This window comes from Sarcophilus harrisii, chromosome 2, assembly GCF_902635505.1.
Source record: "Sarcophilus harrisii chromosome 2, mSarHar1.11, whole genome shotgun sequence".
Taxonomy (NCBI): Eukaryota; Metazoa; Chordata; class Mammalia; order Dasyuromorphia; family Dasyuridae; genus Sarcophilus; species Sarcophilus harrisii.
Window position 1 is genome coordinate 351,535,605 of NC_045427.1, and position 17,746 is coordinate 351,553,350.

At 39.8% G+C, this 17,746-nt stretch overlaps 1 protein-coding gene across 1 annotated transcript; it reads left to right on the forward strand.

The window, feature by feature from the left end:
* The first annotated feature begins 15,577 nt into the window (after positions 1 to 15,577).
* On the forward strand, positions 15,578 to 17,420 carry SOWAHA (sosondowah ankyrin repeat domain family member A). Its single transcript, XM_031953108.1, has one exon. The coding sequence runs from the start codon at positions 15,674 to 15,676 to the stop codon at positions 17,270 to 17,272; it is 1,599 nt and encodes a 532-aa protein (XP_031808968.1). The 5' UTR covers positions 15,578 to 15,673; the 3' UTR covers positions 17,273 to 17,420.
* Positions 17,421 to 17,746: the final 326 nt, after the last annotated feature.

Below are 17,746 nucleotides of genomic sequence, written 5' to 3' on the forward strand. Positions count from 1 at the left end.
TGATCTCTTTGGGATACAAGCCCAGTAGAAACACTGGATCAAAGGGTATGCACATTTTGATAGCCCTCTGGGGATAGTGCCAAATTGCTCTCCAGAATGGTTGAATCAGTTTACAACTCCACCAACAATGTATTAGTGTCCCAGTTTTCTCACATCCCCTCCAACATTCATTCATCATTATCTTTTCTTGTCATCCTAGCCAATCTGAGAGGTGTGTAGTGGTACCTCAGAGTTGTCTTAATTTGCATTTCTCTGTTCAACAGTGATTTAGAGCACCTTTTCATGGTTTCAATTTATCAGAAAATTGTCTGTTCATATCTTTTGACTATTTATCAATTGGAGAATGGCTTGAATTCTTATAAATTTGCCTCAATTTTCTATATATTTTAGAAATGAGGCCTTTATCAGAAACCTTGAATCTAAAACATTTTTCCCAATTTATTGCTTCCCTTTTAATCTTGTCTGCATTGGTTTTGTTTGTACAAAAACTTTTTAACTTAATATAATCAAAATTATCTATTTTGTATTCAATAATGTACTCCATTTCTTCTTTGGCCCCAAATTCTTTCCTTCTCCACAGATCTGAGTGGTAAACTATCCTTTGTTCTTCTAATTTGCTTATAATATCACTCTTTATGTCTAAATCATTAACCCATTTTGACCTATCTTGATATAGGGTGTTAGGTGTGGGTCAATGCCCAATTTCTGCCACATTAATTTCCAATTTTCTTAGCAGTTTTTGCCAAATACTGAATTCTTATCCCAAAATCTGGAGTCTTTGGATTTGTCAAACACTCTATTACTATAGTCATTGATGTTTTGTCCTGTGAACCTAACCTATCCACTGATCAACTTCTCTATTTCTTAGCCAGTACCAAATAGTTTTGATGACTGCCACTTTATAATATAGTTTTAGATCTGGTATAGTTAGGCCACCTTCATTTGCATTTTTTCATTAATTTCTTTGAAATTCTTTACTTTTTTTGTTCTTTCAAATGAACTTTGTTATTATTTTTCCAGCTCTGTAAAATAATTTCTTTAGAGTTTGGTATGGCATTGAATAAGTAGATTAATTTAGGTAGTATTGTCGTTTTTATTATATTAGCTCAGCCTACCCATGAGCACTTGATATTTTTCCAATTGATCAGATTTGACTTTATTCATGTGAAAAAAAAGTTTTATAAATGTGTTCATGTCACTCCTGACTTTGCCTTAATAGGTAGATTTTCAAACATTTTGTATTAGCTACAGTTATTTTAAATGGAATTTATTTTTGTATCTCTTCCTGCTGAACTTTGTTGGTAATATATAAAAATGCTGATGATTTTTATGGATTTATTTTATATCCTGCAACTTCGCTAAAGTTGTGAATTGTTTCTAATAGTTTTTTAGTTGATTCTTTAAGATTCTCTCTGTATATCATCATATCATCTGCAAAGAGTGATAATTTGGTTTCCTCATTACCTACTCTAATTCCCATAGTCTATTTTTCTTCTCTTATTGCCACAGCTAACATTTCTAATACAATATTGAATAGTAATGGTGATAATGGGCAACTTTGTTTCACCCTTGATCTTATTAGGAATAGTTCCAGTTTATTCCCATTACATATGATGCTTGCTGATGGTTTTAAATAGATGCTACTGATCATTTTAAGGAAAACTCCCTTTATTCCTATAATCTCTAGTGTTTTTAATAGCAATAAGTATTGGATTTTGTCAAATGCTTTTTTAAGATAATTTTTAATAATTTAATTGGGATGCTATTACATGAATAGATTGGTAAAATTGTCATTTTTTATTACCTTGGCTTCACCTACCCATGAGCAATTGTGGAAATTAAAATTATCCCACCTACAATAAGAGAGACTGAGGCAGAGGTCTGAGACAATGGCACTTAATTAAAGGGTCCATAGATCCCTCTAATGAAGTAGACTTCAGATGTTCCTTACAATCTGAGATTGTCACTTCCTTCCTGGAAGGAATTTTAGCCCTATTTTTATAGGGCTAGATGTTTAGTCATTCCAGAACAGCTATATTTGATATAATAATTCCACTGAATAAGCAATATGTCAGCAGGCCCACAAGTTGAGTGAAGCAAAGAATATCTCCATGTAAGATAGACAGGTTTCTCCTTAATTTGGGCAGGAGAAAATAGCACAAGCCAATACAGCTAGTGATCTAAGTGGTTATAAGATGATCATCTGCTCCTATTGAACAAGTGATTGGTCCAGATACACAAAATTATTTTCGAGGACTTTCCATGTAGTTATCACATCTGCCAAGTTGGGCTTAATCATCATTACAAGGCAAAACAAGGGTAAAAGAACTTTAGCTAACTTCTTGCAGTTAAGCAAGTGAACTTAGAAGCTGCAGCTCTACACAGCAAAAGCAATAAGATAATCAATTCTAATAGACATGACTCTCTTCAATAATAAGATGACTTAGACGAGTTTCAATGGTCTTGTGATCAAAAGAGCCATCTACACCCAGAGAGAGGACTGTGGGAACTAACTGTGGTTCACAACATAGCACTCTCATTCTTTTTGTTGTTTGTTTGCATTTTATTTTCTTCATCATTTTCTTTTCTGTTTTGATTTGACTTTTCTTGTATAGTAAGATAATTGTATAAATACGCATGCAAATATTGGATTTAACATATATTTCCACCATATGTAACATATATTGGACTACTTGCCATCTAGGGGAGAAAGGTGGGAGAAGGAGGGGAAAACTGGAACACAAGATTTTGCAAAGACTAATGTTGCAGAATTATACATGCATATGCTTTGAAAAATTAAAATCTTTAATAAAGGTTTTTTAAAAAGAATCTGCAGCTCATAGCTCTGGGGCCTTATATACAGAATTTTGATTGCTTAATGGTGATTGGAATAGAGCAGGGATACAAAATGAATTATTTCTCTCACAATAAATACTCTTTCAACTATTTAGATCTAATTTCATTTGTATAAAAAGTGTTTATATTCATATAGTTTCTGTGTCTGTTTTGGCAGTTATAATCTCAGATATTTTATACTGTCAAGTTATTTTTAAATGGTGTAAAACAATATTGAATAATAGGGCTGACACAGAGTATAGCTATCTATCATTCTATTAGTTTCTCCTCCCTTTTGTGGCAAAACTATTTAAAAAGGCTGTCTACAATAGGTGCCTTCCTTTCTTTTCCTCTAACTTTAGTAACTTTCTACAGTTTGGCTTCTGACTTTATCATTCAGCTCAAACTGCTCTCTCTAAAGTTACTAATATTGTTTAATTCAAAATCTAATAGCTCTTTTTCAGTCCTCATCCCACTTTGCAGCCACTGGCACTATTAATCATCCTCTTCTCTTTGACACTTTATTCTCTCTAGCTTTTCAGGCCAACACTCCCTATTATCTGACTGCTACTTGGTCTTCTTTATGATCTTCTTCCATGTCATGTCAACTAACGATAGGCTCTGTCCTAGACCCTCTTTTCTACTCTTTCTATATTATTTCACCTGGTGAGCTCATCAATTCCCATGGATTCAATTATCATTTCTAAGCTCATAATTCTCAAATATACTCTACTGCATCTGGGTCAGTGCCTATTGATTGACTTAGGGTTTACCCACTGGACCCCAAAGACTGGAGGATAGAGTGAGGCTGCTAACTTTATACATCTCCGCTTCACTTAAATACAATCCATTTCAAGTCAATATATCATCCTCTTGATGTCACTGATCTTTTTTAAGAACAATCTCTACCATCTTCCAGGCTCACATCTCTACCTGCTTATTGGACATCTTGAACTGAATGTCCTAGACATCTTATCCTCAATATGTCCAAAGCTGAACTCGTTATCTTTCCTTTTAAATGCTCTTTCCTTCCTAACTTTCTAGTATTACTATAGAGAGTAGCACCACTTTCTCAGTCACTGAGGCTCACCATCTTGGCATCAACTTCAACCACCCACTCTTATGACACATCTGTAAAATGCTTGGCACAGTGCCTGGCACACAGTAGACATTTAATAAATGGTTGTTCTTTCCCTGCTCTCCCTCTTGATTTTCTAACATCCCTCTCATATTGCCCTGTTTTCTGATACTGCCACCACCACCATTGTATGGGTCCTTATCACCTCACACCTAGGCTATCGAAACATCCTGCTGGTTGATTTCCTTTCTAGATGTCTCTCCCCACTCTAGTTCTTCCTCCACTGAACTTTCAAAGTGATGTTCCTATAATACAAGTCTGACAATGTCACCTCACTATTTACTAAGCTCTGGTAGCTCCTTATCATCTTCAGGATCAAATCTAAAATCCTGTTTGGTATTCAAAGCCCTTCATAAGCTGCCCTTCCCTTTCATCTTTTCACTTTACACTTCTCCCCATCATGTGATCTGAACACCTTTCTTGCTGTCCTTTGAACAAGACATTCTGTTTCCCAACTCAGGACTTTTTCCATTGACTATCCTCCCTATCTAGAATGTTCTCTCCTTATCTATCTCCTGGTGTCCTTCAAGTCCCAGCTAAAATCTCACCTTCTACAAGAAGCTTATCCCAATCCCCCTTAATTCTAGTATCCTTCTATTGGTTGTTTCCAATTAATCCTATTAATGCAGTATTTGTCCATTGTTGTTTACATAACAATAAAATAATAGCTAACATTTCTATGGTGCTGCTACATGCCAGGCATCAGGCTAAATGCTTTACAATTTTTACCTCATGTGATCCTCACAAAAATGCTGGGAAATAGATGCTGTTCTGCCCTTTTTACAAATGAGAAGACTGAGGCAGAAGTTAGATGACAGAGGGCCATACGCTACTGAATGAGGCCAGATTTAAATTCAGATCTTCTTCCCTCCAGATAGTGCCGTCTCTACTGTGCCACCAGCCACTCCCCTATTGAATGTTTTCTCTCCCATTAGATTTTGAGCTCCTCAGGGGTGGCACCTCAAAGATGGTCTTTTGCCTTTCTTTGTATCCCCAATACTTAGCACAGTGTCTGGTATGTAAAAGTTGCTTAATAAATTTTTATTGACTGTTTCCTCTCATTTACCTTCTTCAAGTTCATTATTTCTCTTGAAATAACAATATTCCATTAATTCTTGAACCAGTGTAGGGAGATAGTGGCTTTTTGTTGGCCGAAATATAACATCAAATAATTAAGACCTACTGTTGACAAGCACAAGGCCATAGAATAAGTAGCTATCAGTAACAAAACTCTTTGATTTCAGGCCCAAGGTTGAGCATCAGGACAATCTCAGCATTTCAGTGGGTGCTGATCCAGCAGAGACTCTGTTAGGCATGCCCTGAAGATCTCCTCTGCCTTAGCTGGTATTTAATTTGAGCTGGGTCAAAAGATAACCCAAGGAGACAAGGTCAGCTTTTTCCTGCACTTATTAGGTCTATCTAAGCAATGCTTAGTTGCTTTAGTGCTTTATTTTGGCCAGCAGAAAGCTTTTTGTTTTCCACATCATACTTTGCTTAACCATTCCCTATCTGATGAAGTTTATTTCTGGTTTCTTGCTTTTGCAAATAGGGATCTAGGCATGTTTTATAAGAAAGTTGGCTAGGAGTGCTCCCTGATTAATATGATAAAGATACCTCTATCCCAACAGTTTATAGACATGTCCTTTGGCACCTTAAAAGGATTGATGGCAGAGTTTTCCTGATGAATGTGATGAACATGCTTCTCCCATCATAGAATAAGCAACTCTTGATCGGTTCCTAGTGCCTGAGGTTTCTGTCAGGGGACGCTGCCAAAGTCGTTGGTTAGTAGGGACTTAGGAGGATAAATATGTGCTAGCCCAATGTTAATATTTGCCCATAAAACTGCTCAGTCATTTTTTCAACTTTTCTTTGCTCTGGGACTTACCAGCAATACAGCAAGCAGAGCAAAGAAAACTAGGATTTTGATGGGATAACTGTGCTCTTATACAGTAGCACAATCTTTTCTTGAAAAAAGCTGCTCATGTCAGCCTTGGAAAAGAATAGGGCAGAGGAAGATATGTCTATGCAGTCTGAGGATTCCTAGAAGCGTATATTCCCAAAAGATGGCAGTAGCCAGGGCCATATTAAGAGTCCCCAAGGAAGCAAATGGCAAAGATAAAACATTTTTTGTCATGTGGCCCAAGGCAGGAGTTTGTGGAGAGTGTTTCTGAACCCCATTATCCTATATAGATTTTAATTTCTTCAGCAACATAATTTTAAAAGCTCACCTATCTAGAAGGAAAATTTCTTGAGCTGTACTACTCCTAAACCAGTAATACCAATTTTGAGAGTTCATGGACCTAGATATTCTCTTAAAAGAGAAGTGTGTCTCCTGGAAGAAGAAGACAGACTACGTGACCTCAAGAGTTACAGAGAAGAGGTGGGGACACACACACACACACACACACACACACACACACAGATACACACCACCATTATTGTGATTCAGAAAGACAGATTCATGGAAAGGGGTTGCCTGTTTAGGAATCCTATAGTATGTTTGCTAAGTATAGAATGGGAGGAGAAATTATGATAGGTTGTGATCTGCACCAGTGGAATTCCCACCTTGTGGCCAGAAAGTCATTAAAGAAGAAACATCAGAGATGTAACTATCAATTTTGGCTCCTGGAGTAGGCAGCATTGAACGTGACCATAAGTCTGTTACATGCTCCTCTTCAAAATACTACTAAGGAAAAGAAGCACAGCAGAGAACACCAAGTTACTAGCCTTTGTGGAGGAAGATATAGATATAGGAAAAGACTGCTGGTGAGGAGGCAGCTAGGAGTCAGAAAAGAATTTCTTGCCTAACTTATATGAGATCACAAGAAGCTCACTACTTAGTTGCTTCTGAATTTAGCTAATTATTTTTACTGGCAGTGTCTGTGATGCTGAGAAAGTAAAAGTGCTATCAAAATATAAGAATTTAAATTGTACATATTAAAATCATAATTAAAAAATTTCATATCCTCTAAATTTCTGTGCCCTAAAGTAGATTCTCAGCCATTCTAGCCTAGTTAGTGCTCTGAGATACTAATTTAAGATATGGCATCCATTTTATAAAAAATATATAAAAAACTATTCATCTAAACTGAAAAACTATTTTAAGAAATTGTATGATATGTAAATAGAAGAATAAAAATACCAAAAAAAAAAAAAAAGATTGCATGTTGTTTAAAAAAACTCCAATTTGACATATTTAAACTAGACATTGTCACCAAAAATGGGGAGTGAAGAGAGGAAGAGATATTAATATAGATTATGGTATTTGAACAGGTAGATGAATAGGTAGATTCTTCAGATGAAGAAATCAGAGCCAGTTATAGTTATAGGAAAAAATACTTTAAATCATTATTGGTTAAAGAAATACAAATTAAAACAACTCTGAAGTATTATCTCATACCCATCAGTGTGGCTAATAGAAAGGGAAAATGACAAAAGGACAATGAAAAATACCAGAGGAATAGTCCCCAGAGATGCAATAGCAACAAGAGAAAAAATGGGCATAACTTATAACATACTGTTTAAATAATAATGAATAACGTATTGGATCATCAAACAGCAAGAATAAAATATCTATCTTTAAAAATAAAACAAGCTTTGCAAGTAATACAGATAGGTTCAGAAGAATCACGGTCTGCCTCTGTATCACACCTTTTGGATGCCTTGCACAAAATCTGATTCTTCCCATATTTAATGAAGTAATTGTGGCAGGTCATGCACATAGAAGGTATCAGAAAGAATGTCAGGTTCTAAAAGATAATGAAGAACTGCAACCATTTCAGTATAGGAGGTTTCAGTTCTGTCAGGGTATAAAGAGTTTGAATGGAGTTCTGACATAGTACAATCATTGTTAGAGTATATGATGAAGAGGTAGGCATGGGAGGTTGAGACACTGAGATGCAAGCAAGAGCAGGTGTATTCACAGTCATTTATGGACTTGGGAATCCAGATGACTGAAGGACAAGCTTATAGGAAGCAGCAACAGGGTCAGTATACTCATGTTTACAAACAGGCAAATGTGCATGAGTAAGACACTAAGATATCTAAGACATTTGACAACAGTGAGGCACTGGTATAGTACAAAATACATGACTTTAAACAAGCACTTCCAGCTTATATGAAGAGCAATCTAGATGGGTAGTCAGGGAGATGGGGCAATCACTGTAATGTTCTTACACTTGGGAAGATTTCTTTTCTTCACCACAACCTTAAAGAAGTATATAAACATATCACAGCACAGGGTCCCATAACCATAACTGAAGACAAATTCAAGGCAAATCACACAAAGAATGATTAAATAATGAAGGATGAGCTCCTTCAGCACATGGCAATAAAGTCCCAATGAAGCAAGAGAAACTATAACCTGTTGGGATGGTGATCTGGGAGTGTGATCAGGCAGGCAAAATGAGGGAGAAGAAAGTATATCAACTGAGAAGGGATGTGCCTAAGTAATATTCCAAGTAGAAAGGATAGGGTTGGAAAAATTTTGAGGATGGTTTTCTTCCTCTTTTCTCTGACATTCTATGTTAGTCAAAAGATTTGAATTGCTAGGCCTCAGTGATGGATGAATAGATAAAGTAGATAAAGAAGAAGCAAACCAATTTTCCCAGGATTCCTTCAAAGAATAGAGTAGTTATGCTACAATAATTAGTCTGGATTAGAAAGAAAGCAATAAATTGGGAAAACATTTTTACATTCAAAGGTCCTGATAAAGGTCTCATTTCTAAAATATATAGAAAATTGACTCAAATTTATAACAATTCAAGCCATTCTCTAATTGATAGTCAAAAGATATGAACAATTTCAGATGAAGAAATTAAAACCTTTTCTAGTCATATGAAAAGGTGCTTTACAGGACCAGGAGATCATTATATACTTCAACAACAATACTATATGATGACCAGTTCTGATGGACCTGGCCATCCTCAGCAATGAGATCAACCAAATCATTTCCAATAGAGCAGTAATGAACTGAACCAGCTACGCCCAGAGAAAGATCACTGGGAGATGACTAAAAACCATTACATTGAATTCCCAATCCCCATATTTATGCCCACCTGCATTTTTGATTCCCTTCACAAGCTAATTGTACAATATTTCAGAGTCTGATTCTTTTTGTACAGCAAAATAACGGTTTGGTCATGTATACTTATTGTTTATCTAATTTATATTTAAATATATTTAACATCTACTGGTCATCCTGCCATCTGGGGGAGGGGGTGGGGGGTAAGAGGTGAAAAATTGGAACAAGAGGTTTGTCAATTGTTAATGCTGTAAAGTTACCCATACATATAACCTGTAAATAAAAGGCTATTAAATAAAAGAAAAAAAAAAGAAAAGGTGCTTTAAATCACTATTGACCAGAGAAATGCAAATTAACACAATTCTGACAATTCTAACACTATATGCTTCTCAGACTGGCTAAGATGACAGGAAAAAATAATTATGAATGTTGGAGGGGATGTGGGAAAACTGGGATACTAATACATTGTTGATGAAGTTGTGAACTGATTCAACCATTCTGGAGAGTAATTTGGAACTATCCCTAAAGGGCTACCAAAATGTACATACCCTTTGACCCAGCAGTGTTTCTACTGGGTTTATATCTCAAAGAAATCTTAAAGGTTAAGAAAGGGACCCACATGGGCAAAAATGTTTATGGCAGCCCTTTTTTGCAGTGGCAGGACACTGGAAACTGAGTGGATGCCCATCAGTTGAAGAATGGCTGAATAAGTTATGGTATATGAATGTTATGGAATATTATAGTTCTATAAAAAATGATCAGCAGGATGGTTTCAGAAAGGCCTGAAGAGATTTAAATGAACTGATGCTAAGTGAAGTGAGCAGAACCAGGAGATACACTGTATACAGCAACAAGATTATACAATGATCACTTCTGATGGACATACCTCTTTTCAACAATGAGATGATCCAGGCCAATTCTAATGATCTGCATCTAGAGAGAGTATTGTGGGAACTAAGTATGTATCACAACATAGCATTTTCACTCTTTGTTTTGGTTTGCTTGCATTTTATTTTCTTTCTCATTATTTTCATTTTTGATTTGATTTTTCTTGTGCAGCAAGATAATTGTATAAATATGTATGCATATATTGGATTTAACATATTTTTACCATGTTTAACATATATTGGTTTACTTGCCATTTAGGTGAAGGGGTAGGAGAAGGGGAGGAAATTTGGAACACAAGGTTTTACAAGGGTTAATGTTGATATCCATGCATATGTTTTGAAAATTCAAAAGCTTCAATTAAAATGATTAAAAAATAAAATAATTAGTCTTAGTATTAAAATTGTTAAGAAACACTAGCTACCAAAGGTGATTAAAGTGATAAAGTCAGCCAACAAAGCAATAAAAAAAGGTATTTCTCACTGCTACAAAGTTTGCATAATCATGTGTGCTAATGTAGTTCTCTGGTCTCAGAGGGAGCCAATAGATTTTCGAGTAAGACAGGCAAGGCCATCAACTTGACTTGTAGATTTCCTTAGAGATGCAGTTAATTTCCCAAGTTCTAGTGAGAGAATAGAAGCAGTTTTGTATAATTTAGAAGTTCCTCTATGCCCAAAGGTTTATCAAACTGTTTATCAAACTTTGATGCAGCAATGTCTCTATTGGGTCTGTATGCCAGAGAGATCATAAAAAATGAAAAAGGACCCACATGTGCAAAGATGTTTGTAGCAGTCCTTTCTGTAGTAGCAAAGAATTGGAAACTGAGTGGATGCCCAAGAGTTGGAGAATGGCTGAATAAGTTATGGCATATAAATGTAACTATTCTATAAGAAATGTTTAAGCAGTCTAATTTCAGGAAAGACATGAACTGATGATAAGTGAAGTGAGCTAAACCAAGAGAACACTATATATAGCAACAAGATTATATAATGATCAACTCTGATGGACTTGACTCTTTTCAAGAATGAGGTGATTTAAGGCAATTCCAATAGACTTGTGATGGAGAGAGCCATCTACATCCAGAGAGAATACAATGGAGACTAAATGTGGATCAAAGGATGGTATTTTTGTTGTTGTTGTGTATTTGCTTGTTTGTTTGTTTTTTTTCTCATTTTTTTCTTTTGATCTAATTTTTCTTGTGCAGCATGCTGAATATGGAAATATGTTTAGAAGAATTATATGTTTAAAATATATTGGATTACTTGCTTTCTAGGGGAGGAGAGGAGGAGGAAAAAGGGAGAAAGATTTGGAACACAAGGTTTTGCAAAGATATATGTTGAAAAATATCTGCATATATTTGGAAAAATCAAAAGTCATTTTAAAAAAAAAAGGTTCGATTAAATCATTCTTTAAAAAAAAAAGTTTCTATGATTTGAACATGGCTTTGTTTAATTAACAAATGTACACCTCCCTAGTGTCTGACTCTAAAGCACAATATCAAGGGGAAAAAACAGTTCCTTTTTCCTATATGAGGATGTTTATGATCACAAAAACTTGTACTTCAAGACTATTATAATACTTCGTATACTTTATCAGGGAAAATAACAAATATGTAAGACATAGCCCCACCTTTTTAAGGTGTTAGCAAGAGAAATAACTGGATTGCCAGAAATCTTTTCAATGGTTTCATCATAGATAATAAATAACAGAAAATATTAGGAGATGCAGGAGACATAACATGATACAAAGGAAAAGGTCAGGGAACATGGATTCAGATCTGAACTGCTACATTGTAGAAGGTCACAGACAGTAGGGGAACTCGGGGAGGAATAAGACTCTTTAGCCCAGAAGGAACCTGCTAACAACCTGGTTAGGCTCCCCATCTCCCCTAAGGGCTCTTGGCCTTCCTGAGAAGTCAGGGGATGGTGACAACCTATGTTGCGATTGAAGCAGAGTAATACCAAGTGGAAGAGTGATACCAAATGGCAAACTATGTACAATAGCAAGTTGTTTATATGGTCCCACGTGTGGTATATACTTAGCACATGTGCAGTGTTGTTTTTGTTACATAAGGGTATGAGGATATAAAAAGGGGAAAGAACTCGGAATAAATGGACTCCATTTTTCCACCACCCTGAAGAGCCCTACCTCATCACTTCTCCATTAAGACAACATATTTTAATCACCCCGGTGTGGGGGCTCTAGAAAGCATGGTACGTTTTGTCGCCCCAACTTGGGAACTCTAGAAAGCAAGACACAATGTTTTAATCACCTTGGCATGGGGGCTCTAGAAAGCATTATACATTTTGTCCCTCCAACTTGGGGGCTCTAGAAAACAGGAAACAACATTACATAATAGCTATATGACCTTGGGCGAGGCACTTCCATTTCCAGAGCTCAACTTCATCTTTAAAATGAGATTAAAAAAAAAATTATAATCTCCAAGATACCTCCTCTCCTCAAGCCATTTATCTACTCCATTTCCTCTTCTCCTCACTAGCTCTTGCTTTGCCCTTTACTAGAAAAAAAAAAAAAGAAGCCATCACCATGTTTTTTCATTGTTTCAACAGTTTAGTACTTTTTGTACTGAACATCAAACCCCATTCTCTTCTCTTCTGCTTCAAACTCTGAGGAAGTCTTAGCCCTTGTCCTTGTCAAGAATAATAGTTCTACCTGAATTCTTTATACAGGTTCCTCCTGTGTCTTCTGGGTTCCTGCTTCTTCAACTATTCATAATCTTTTCTTATTTATTTAAAGCTTCTTTCAAAGCAGTTGGGCTCCTAGGAAAAAAAAATTGATACTCATTGTCTTCCCTTCCTTACTTCTAACTCTAGTGAAATCTGGCTTTTGACTTGATCTAAACTGCTCCTTCCAAGATAACCTATAGTCTTTTGACTACCAAATCTAATGTTGTTTTCTCAGTATTAATTCTTCTTGACTTTCCTACAGATTTTAATACCATGGACTATCATCTCCTTCCTTAATTTTCATGACCTAGTTCTCCTTTTGCTTATGTTCCTCAGCCTCATCATCTATCTCCTGCTCATTTCCTGAAGGTTCTTCTTCTCTTCTCTCCACTGGTAATCTCATCAGCTATCATGAATTCAATTATTTCTTTTTTTAAAAAGCTTTTTATTTACAAAGCATATGCATGGATAATTTTTCCAACATTGGCCCTTGCATAACCTTTTGTTGCAAATTTTCCCTTCCTTCACCCCACCCTCTCCCCTAACTGGCAGATAGTCTAGTACATGTTAAATATTAATAAAAGAGCAATGCAGTTTACCTCCAATAAGATTTTTAAAACCCCAAAATTTCACTATACTGCTCAAAAAAGTTAATATGGTATTATTATATTATTATTATATTATATATGTTATATTGGTATTATAATATGGTATGGACTTCAAGGATGTCATAGTGGAACACAAGTTCTGTCAGTCTTACATTAAGGGATGAATGTTTTTGGCCTCTGCATTGTAGAAAACTACTAAAGTAAGGAGAGAGTTGTGTAATATGAATTGGTAGAAGAAGCATACCAACAGGGATGGAATCACAGGCTTCTATTTCATGCAGAATTTTTTTGAAAACAAATAAAATAAAAATTCCTGAAAAGTTAAATAAAATAACACAAAAGTAATTGTAAATGATTATATGTTAAACTATATGTATACTTGTGGTAGAAAGGAAAGCTATGTACCTTGTTATTAATAATGATGATGATGTAGTAGGAAGAAGTCCAGATACTATTGTTTTGCTAATGTCTTTATAGTGTGGAGAGGAGAAAGAAGGAGACATCCCCAAAAAGGGCCTATATGTACAAAAATCCCAGCCTTTTTTTTTGTAGTACTAAGAATTGGAAATCCAAGAGATGCCCATCCATTGGAGAATGGCTAAATAAGGTGTGGTACATGATTATAATGGAATATTATTGTGCTATAAAAAGAATAAAAAGATGACTTCAGAAAAACCTGGAAAGACTTACATGAACTGATACAAATTGAAGTGACTAGAACCAGGAGAACATTGTGCACAGTAACAGCACTATTACTAGATATATAACTATGTATGACTTGGCTATACTCTGAAATACAATGATCCAAGACAATCCCAAAAGACTAATAAGAAAGCATACTGTCTGATGCTAGACAAGATACTGATATGTGAATACAGACTGAAACATGCTATTTTTCTTTTTTTTTTCTTTTAAGTATTCTTTTAAGTCTTACTAGCATGTAAATGTTTTCATTACTGCATATGTATAACCTATACACACTGCTTACAATCTCAGGGAGCCTGGAGGAGAAGGAAGGTAAAGATAGAATTTGGAACTTCAAACTTTTTTTCAAATGTTTAAAAGTTGTATTAATATGTAATGAGGGAAGACAAAATATATGTTTAAAAAAATAACTCTTCTTAACTGTTTATCATATAAACCTATGATTTTTTAAAAAGTGAATTCCATGAAAAATACAAGTGAACTCCTTAAAGCAAAAGAAAGGCAAAGTGCCTTTCTCCACTGATATAAATCTGCAGCTATTAATTTAGTAATTCAGAATCCCATAAAATGACCTGGGGTATTAAAAAGAGTTACTTACCTAAGATCACCCAGATACTATACATCTAACCCAGGTCTTTCGGACTCCAAAGCTAAGCCCCCCTATTCTACTCAGGAGGCTTTCTATACATTCACAGACTACAACTTAATTTAACCATTCCCCCTCTAGGAATATAGTTTGTTTCTAATATTTTACTATCTACATAGTATTACTTTGTATAAATAGGTTTTTTTCTGTCTATCAAAACCCCCTTTATAATATAAATCTAATAACGGAAGTGCTGGGTCACAGAATGTGAGAAAATTTTAAAATGTAGCATTTAATTCCACATTGCTTTCCAAAGCAGTATGATCCATCTTACAGCTTTACTAATAGTAAATCATAGTTCTTTTTTTTTTTTTTTTGAAGCTCCAACACTGAATTTTTAAAAATCCTTTAATATTTTGGATGATTTAATAGTTTTAGATAATCTACCTCAGAATTCTTTTACTGTACATGAGCTCCTAAGAATTGCCTCAATCAAACCTGAATATTCTGAGGAACATAAACAAAATATGGATCAATTACCTTACAGATAGCATTAAGCGTCATTTATATTCATTTTTAATTTTGCAAATGAATAAGAAATGAAACAATAGACACTTGGCACTTAAGGTTATTGAACTCTTCCCGGGGAATAGCAACCAACTAAAGAGGGGAAATCAGGGAAGTAGGTACTAAAATGTGCCTGAATTCCCAGAGGATTGCAAGGGGAGAAATCAGAGTATTTCTAATTCATAGTTCAGGCTGTAACCGTCACTAGTGGGCTGTGGTTCAGCTCCCCTTACAACGCTAACCAGCTCTAACTGGGCCGGCCAACTGAAAAGCCAGAAGGAGAAGGAATCTAGGAGGAGCGAGGCTATCCAGGGCAGATGTAAACGCCCCCGAAAGGTGGGGGAGGGGCACTGCAAAGGTTAAAACTCAGGTAAGCCTAAATTTATCCAAACTACAACTCCCAGATCCCTCTGTTGTGGATCCTCTCCCCCCCCCCCCCTCCCGGGCAGACACCCTCCCCTGGCAGCGCCCACCTGCAAGTGCCTGGGAACGGCGCCCCGAGGAAGGAGCTGCCCGCCAAGCCCGACAGGTGGGAAGCGGACTCCGGGAGAGCCAGGGGAGGGGCCGGCCGCAGGAGGCGTCTCCTAGGGGAGGCTGCCACTGCAGGATAAGGTCCGGACAGCCCAGAGGCAGGCAGGGATGGCGCTGGCAGCGGCGGCGGCGGCCGCGGCGGCGGCGGCGGGGGTGAGCCAGGCGGCCGTGCTGGGCTTCCTGCAGGAGCGTGGAGGCAAGGTGCGCAACTCGGAGCTCGTGAGCCGCTTCAAGCCGCTGCTAGACGCTGGAGATCCCGGCGGCCGGGCCGCCCGCAGGGAGTATTTCAAGCAGTTCGTCAACGACGTGGCGGTGGTCAAAGAGTTAGACGGGGTCAAATTTGTGGTGCTGCGCAAGAAGCTCCGCGCCTCCTGCGCTCCGAGGCCCTCGCCCACGACGCCGCCCGAAGCCGCTGGGGACCCGCTCCCGGGGGCCCCGGCCACCTCCGCGGCCCAGGATCGGGCCGGGGGCCCTCAGGCTGAGCCGCCCCTACCAGCGTCCTCGGATGCAGCGGCTGTCCCGGAGCACCCGTCTCCGTCCCCGATGTCGGAGGAGCGGCCCCAGTCCCCGGACCAGGAAGAAGCCGCTGCTCCAGCCCCCGTCCCGGCCTCAGCCCCACCGTCCAACGGCGCGCCCGCGGGCCCTCCACGGATCCCGGCTGCACCTGCGGAGCTAGCCCCCCCCCAACGGCAGAAGCCCTGCATGCTGCCCGTCCGTTGCGTCCCGTCGGTAATCCGCGTCCGGACTGAGGAACAGGGCCTGCGACGGCAGCTGTCGGAAGAGCCGGCGCAAGTGGCTTCGAGCCTGCTCCCAGTGCCCGGGGACTCCCCGCGGCTGCGGCGGCGGCTTTCGGTGGAGGAGGCGGGGCTGAGCCTCGCGCTGGGGGGCGGCCGGTCCCCCCACCTCCGGCGCCTGTCCCGGGCTGGCCCGCGCCTGCTAAGCCCCGAGGCCGAGGAGCTGCCCTCCGTCGTCCCGCAGCCGCCGCCCACTGTGCCCCTGGAGCCAGCCGAGCACGAGTGGCTGGTGAGAGCGGCCGGTGGCCGTTGGACTCACCAGCTTCACGGGCTGCTGCTTCGGGATCGCAGCCTGGCGGCCAAGCGCGACTTCATGTCAGGATTCACTGCCCTGCACTGGGCAGCTAAAAGCGGCGACCGCGAGATGGTGCTGCAGCTGGTGGAGGTGGCGCGCCGCGGGGGGGCGCCCGTCAACGTGAACGCCCGCTCGCACGGGGGCTACACCCCATTGCACCTGGCGGCCCTGCACGGCCACGAGGACGCGGCCGTCCTGCTGGTGGAGCGCCTCGGAGCGCAAGTGCTGGTCCGAGATCACAGCGGGCGGCGCGCCTACCAGTACCTGCGGCCCGGAGCCTCGTACGCGCTGCGCCTGTTGCTAGGCGACCCCGCCCTTCGCGGCCCGGCCGAGCCCGACGGCGCGGCCAAGAGGCCCGTGCAGGTCGCAGCCTCCATTCTCAGCTCCACCACCAGCGCCTTCCTGGGTGTGCTGGCCGACGACCTGATGCTGCAGGACCTGGCCCGCGGCATCAGGAAGTCCGGTTCTTTCAGTAAGCTCCTGGGAGCCTCCCCCATGGCTCCCCGCAAGAAGGCCAAGGCCAGACCCGGCCTCCCTGCCTTCCATTCTGCTTCCGCCCAGGCCTCCGCCACGGGCTCCAAGCGCCGGCCGCCTACCGACCTCTTCCAGAGCCATTAGCGCAGCGTGGCGTCACCATCGCGGCGCGTCTGGCCACTACTGGCCCGCCTGCCCCGACCCTTAGCATCCATCCCCGGCCTCCACTGCCCAGGCCGACTTCCCACCCAGGTTCCCCACCCAGACTTCTCCGCGGCGCTGAGCCCCCCCCCCCCCCCCCCGCCCCCCCCCCCCCCCCCCATCCATTCATGCCTGAATCTCCAGCGGGCGTCAGATCCTCAGAGAATTCTCTTCTCAGTTAGAAATTCAATTCTCCAAAAAAAAAAAAAAAAAAGAAAAAGAAAAGAAATTCAATTCTCATTTAGAACTGTTAAACCCTGGGTACTGAGGGTGAAAGGGCAAAAAGGGCAACAGCGGGTCTGGTCCCTTGTCAGAATTAACTCAATGTTTGCCGATAGTCTATATGTCATATACCGAAGGCCAAAAACAATGAGTTGCTGTAAAGAACTTTTTGGAGTCGGTTCATGTCATCTGGCC

Bases quoted from the DNA above. Each gene is read 5' to 3' on its own strand.
- SOWAHA (XM_031953108.1), top strand. From the start codon at position 15,674: ATGGCGCTGGCAGCGGCGGCGGCGGCCGCGGCGGCGGCGGCGGGGGTG.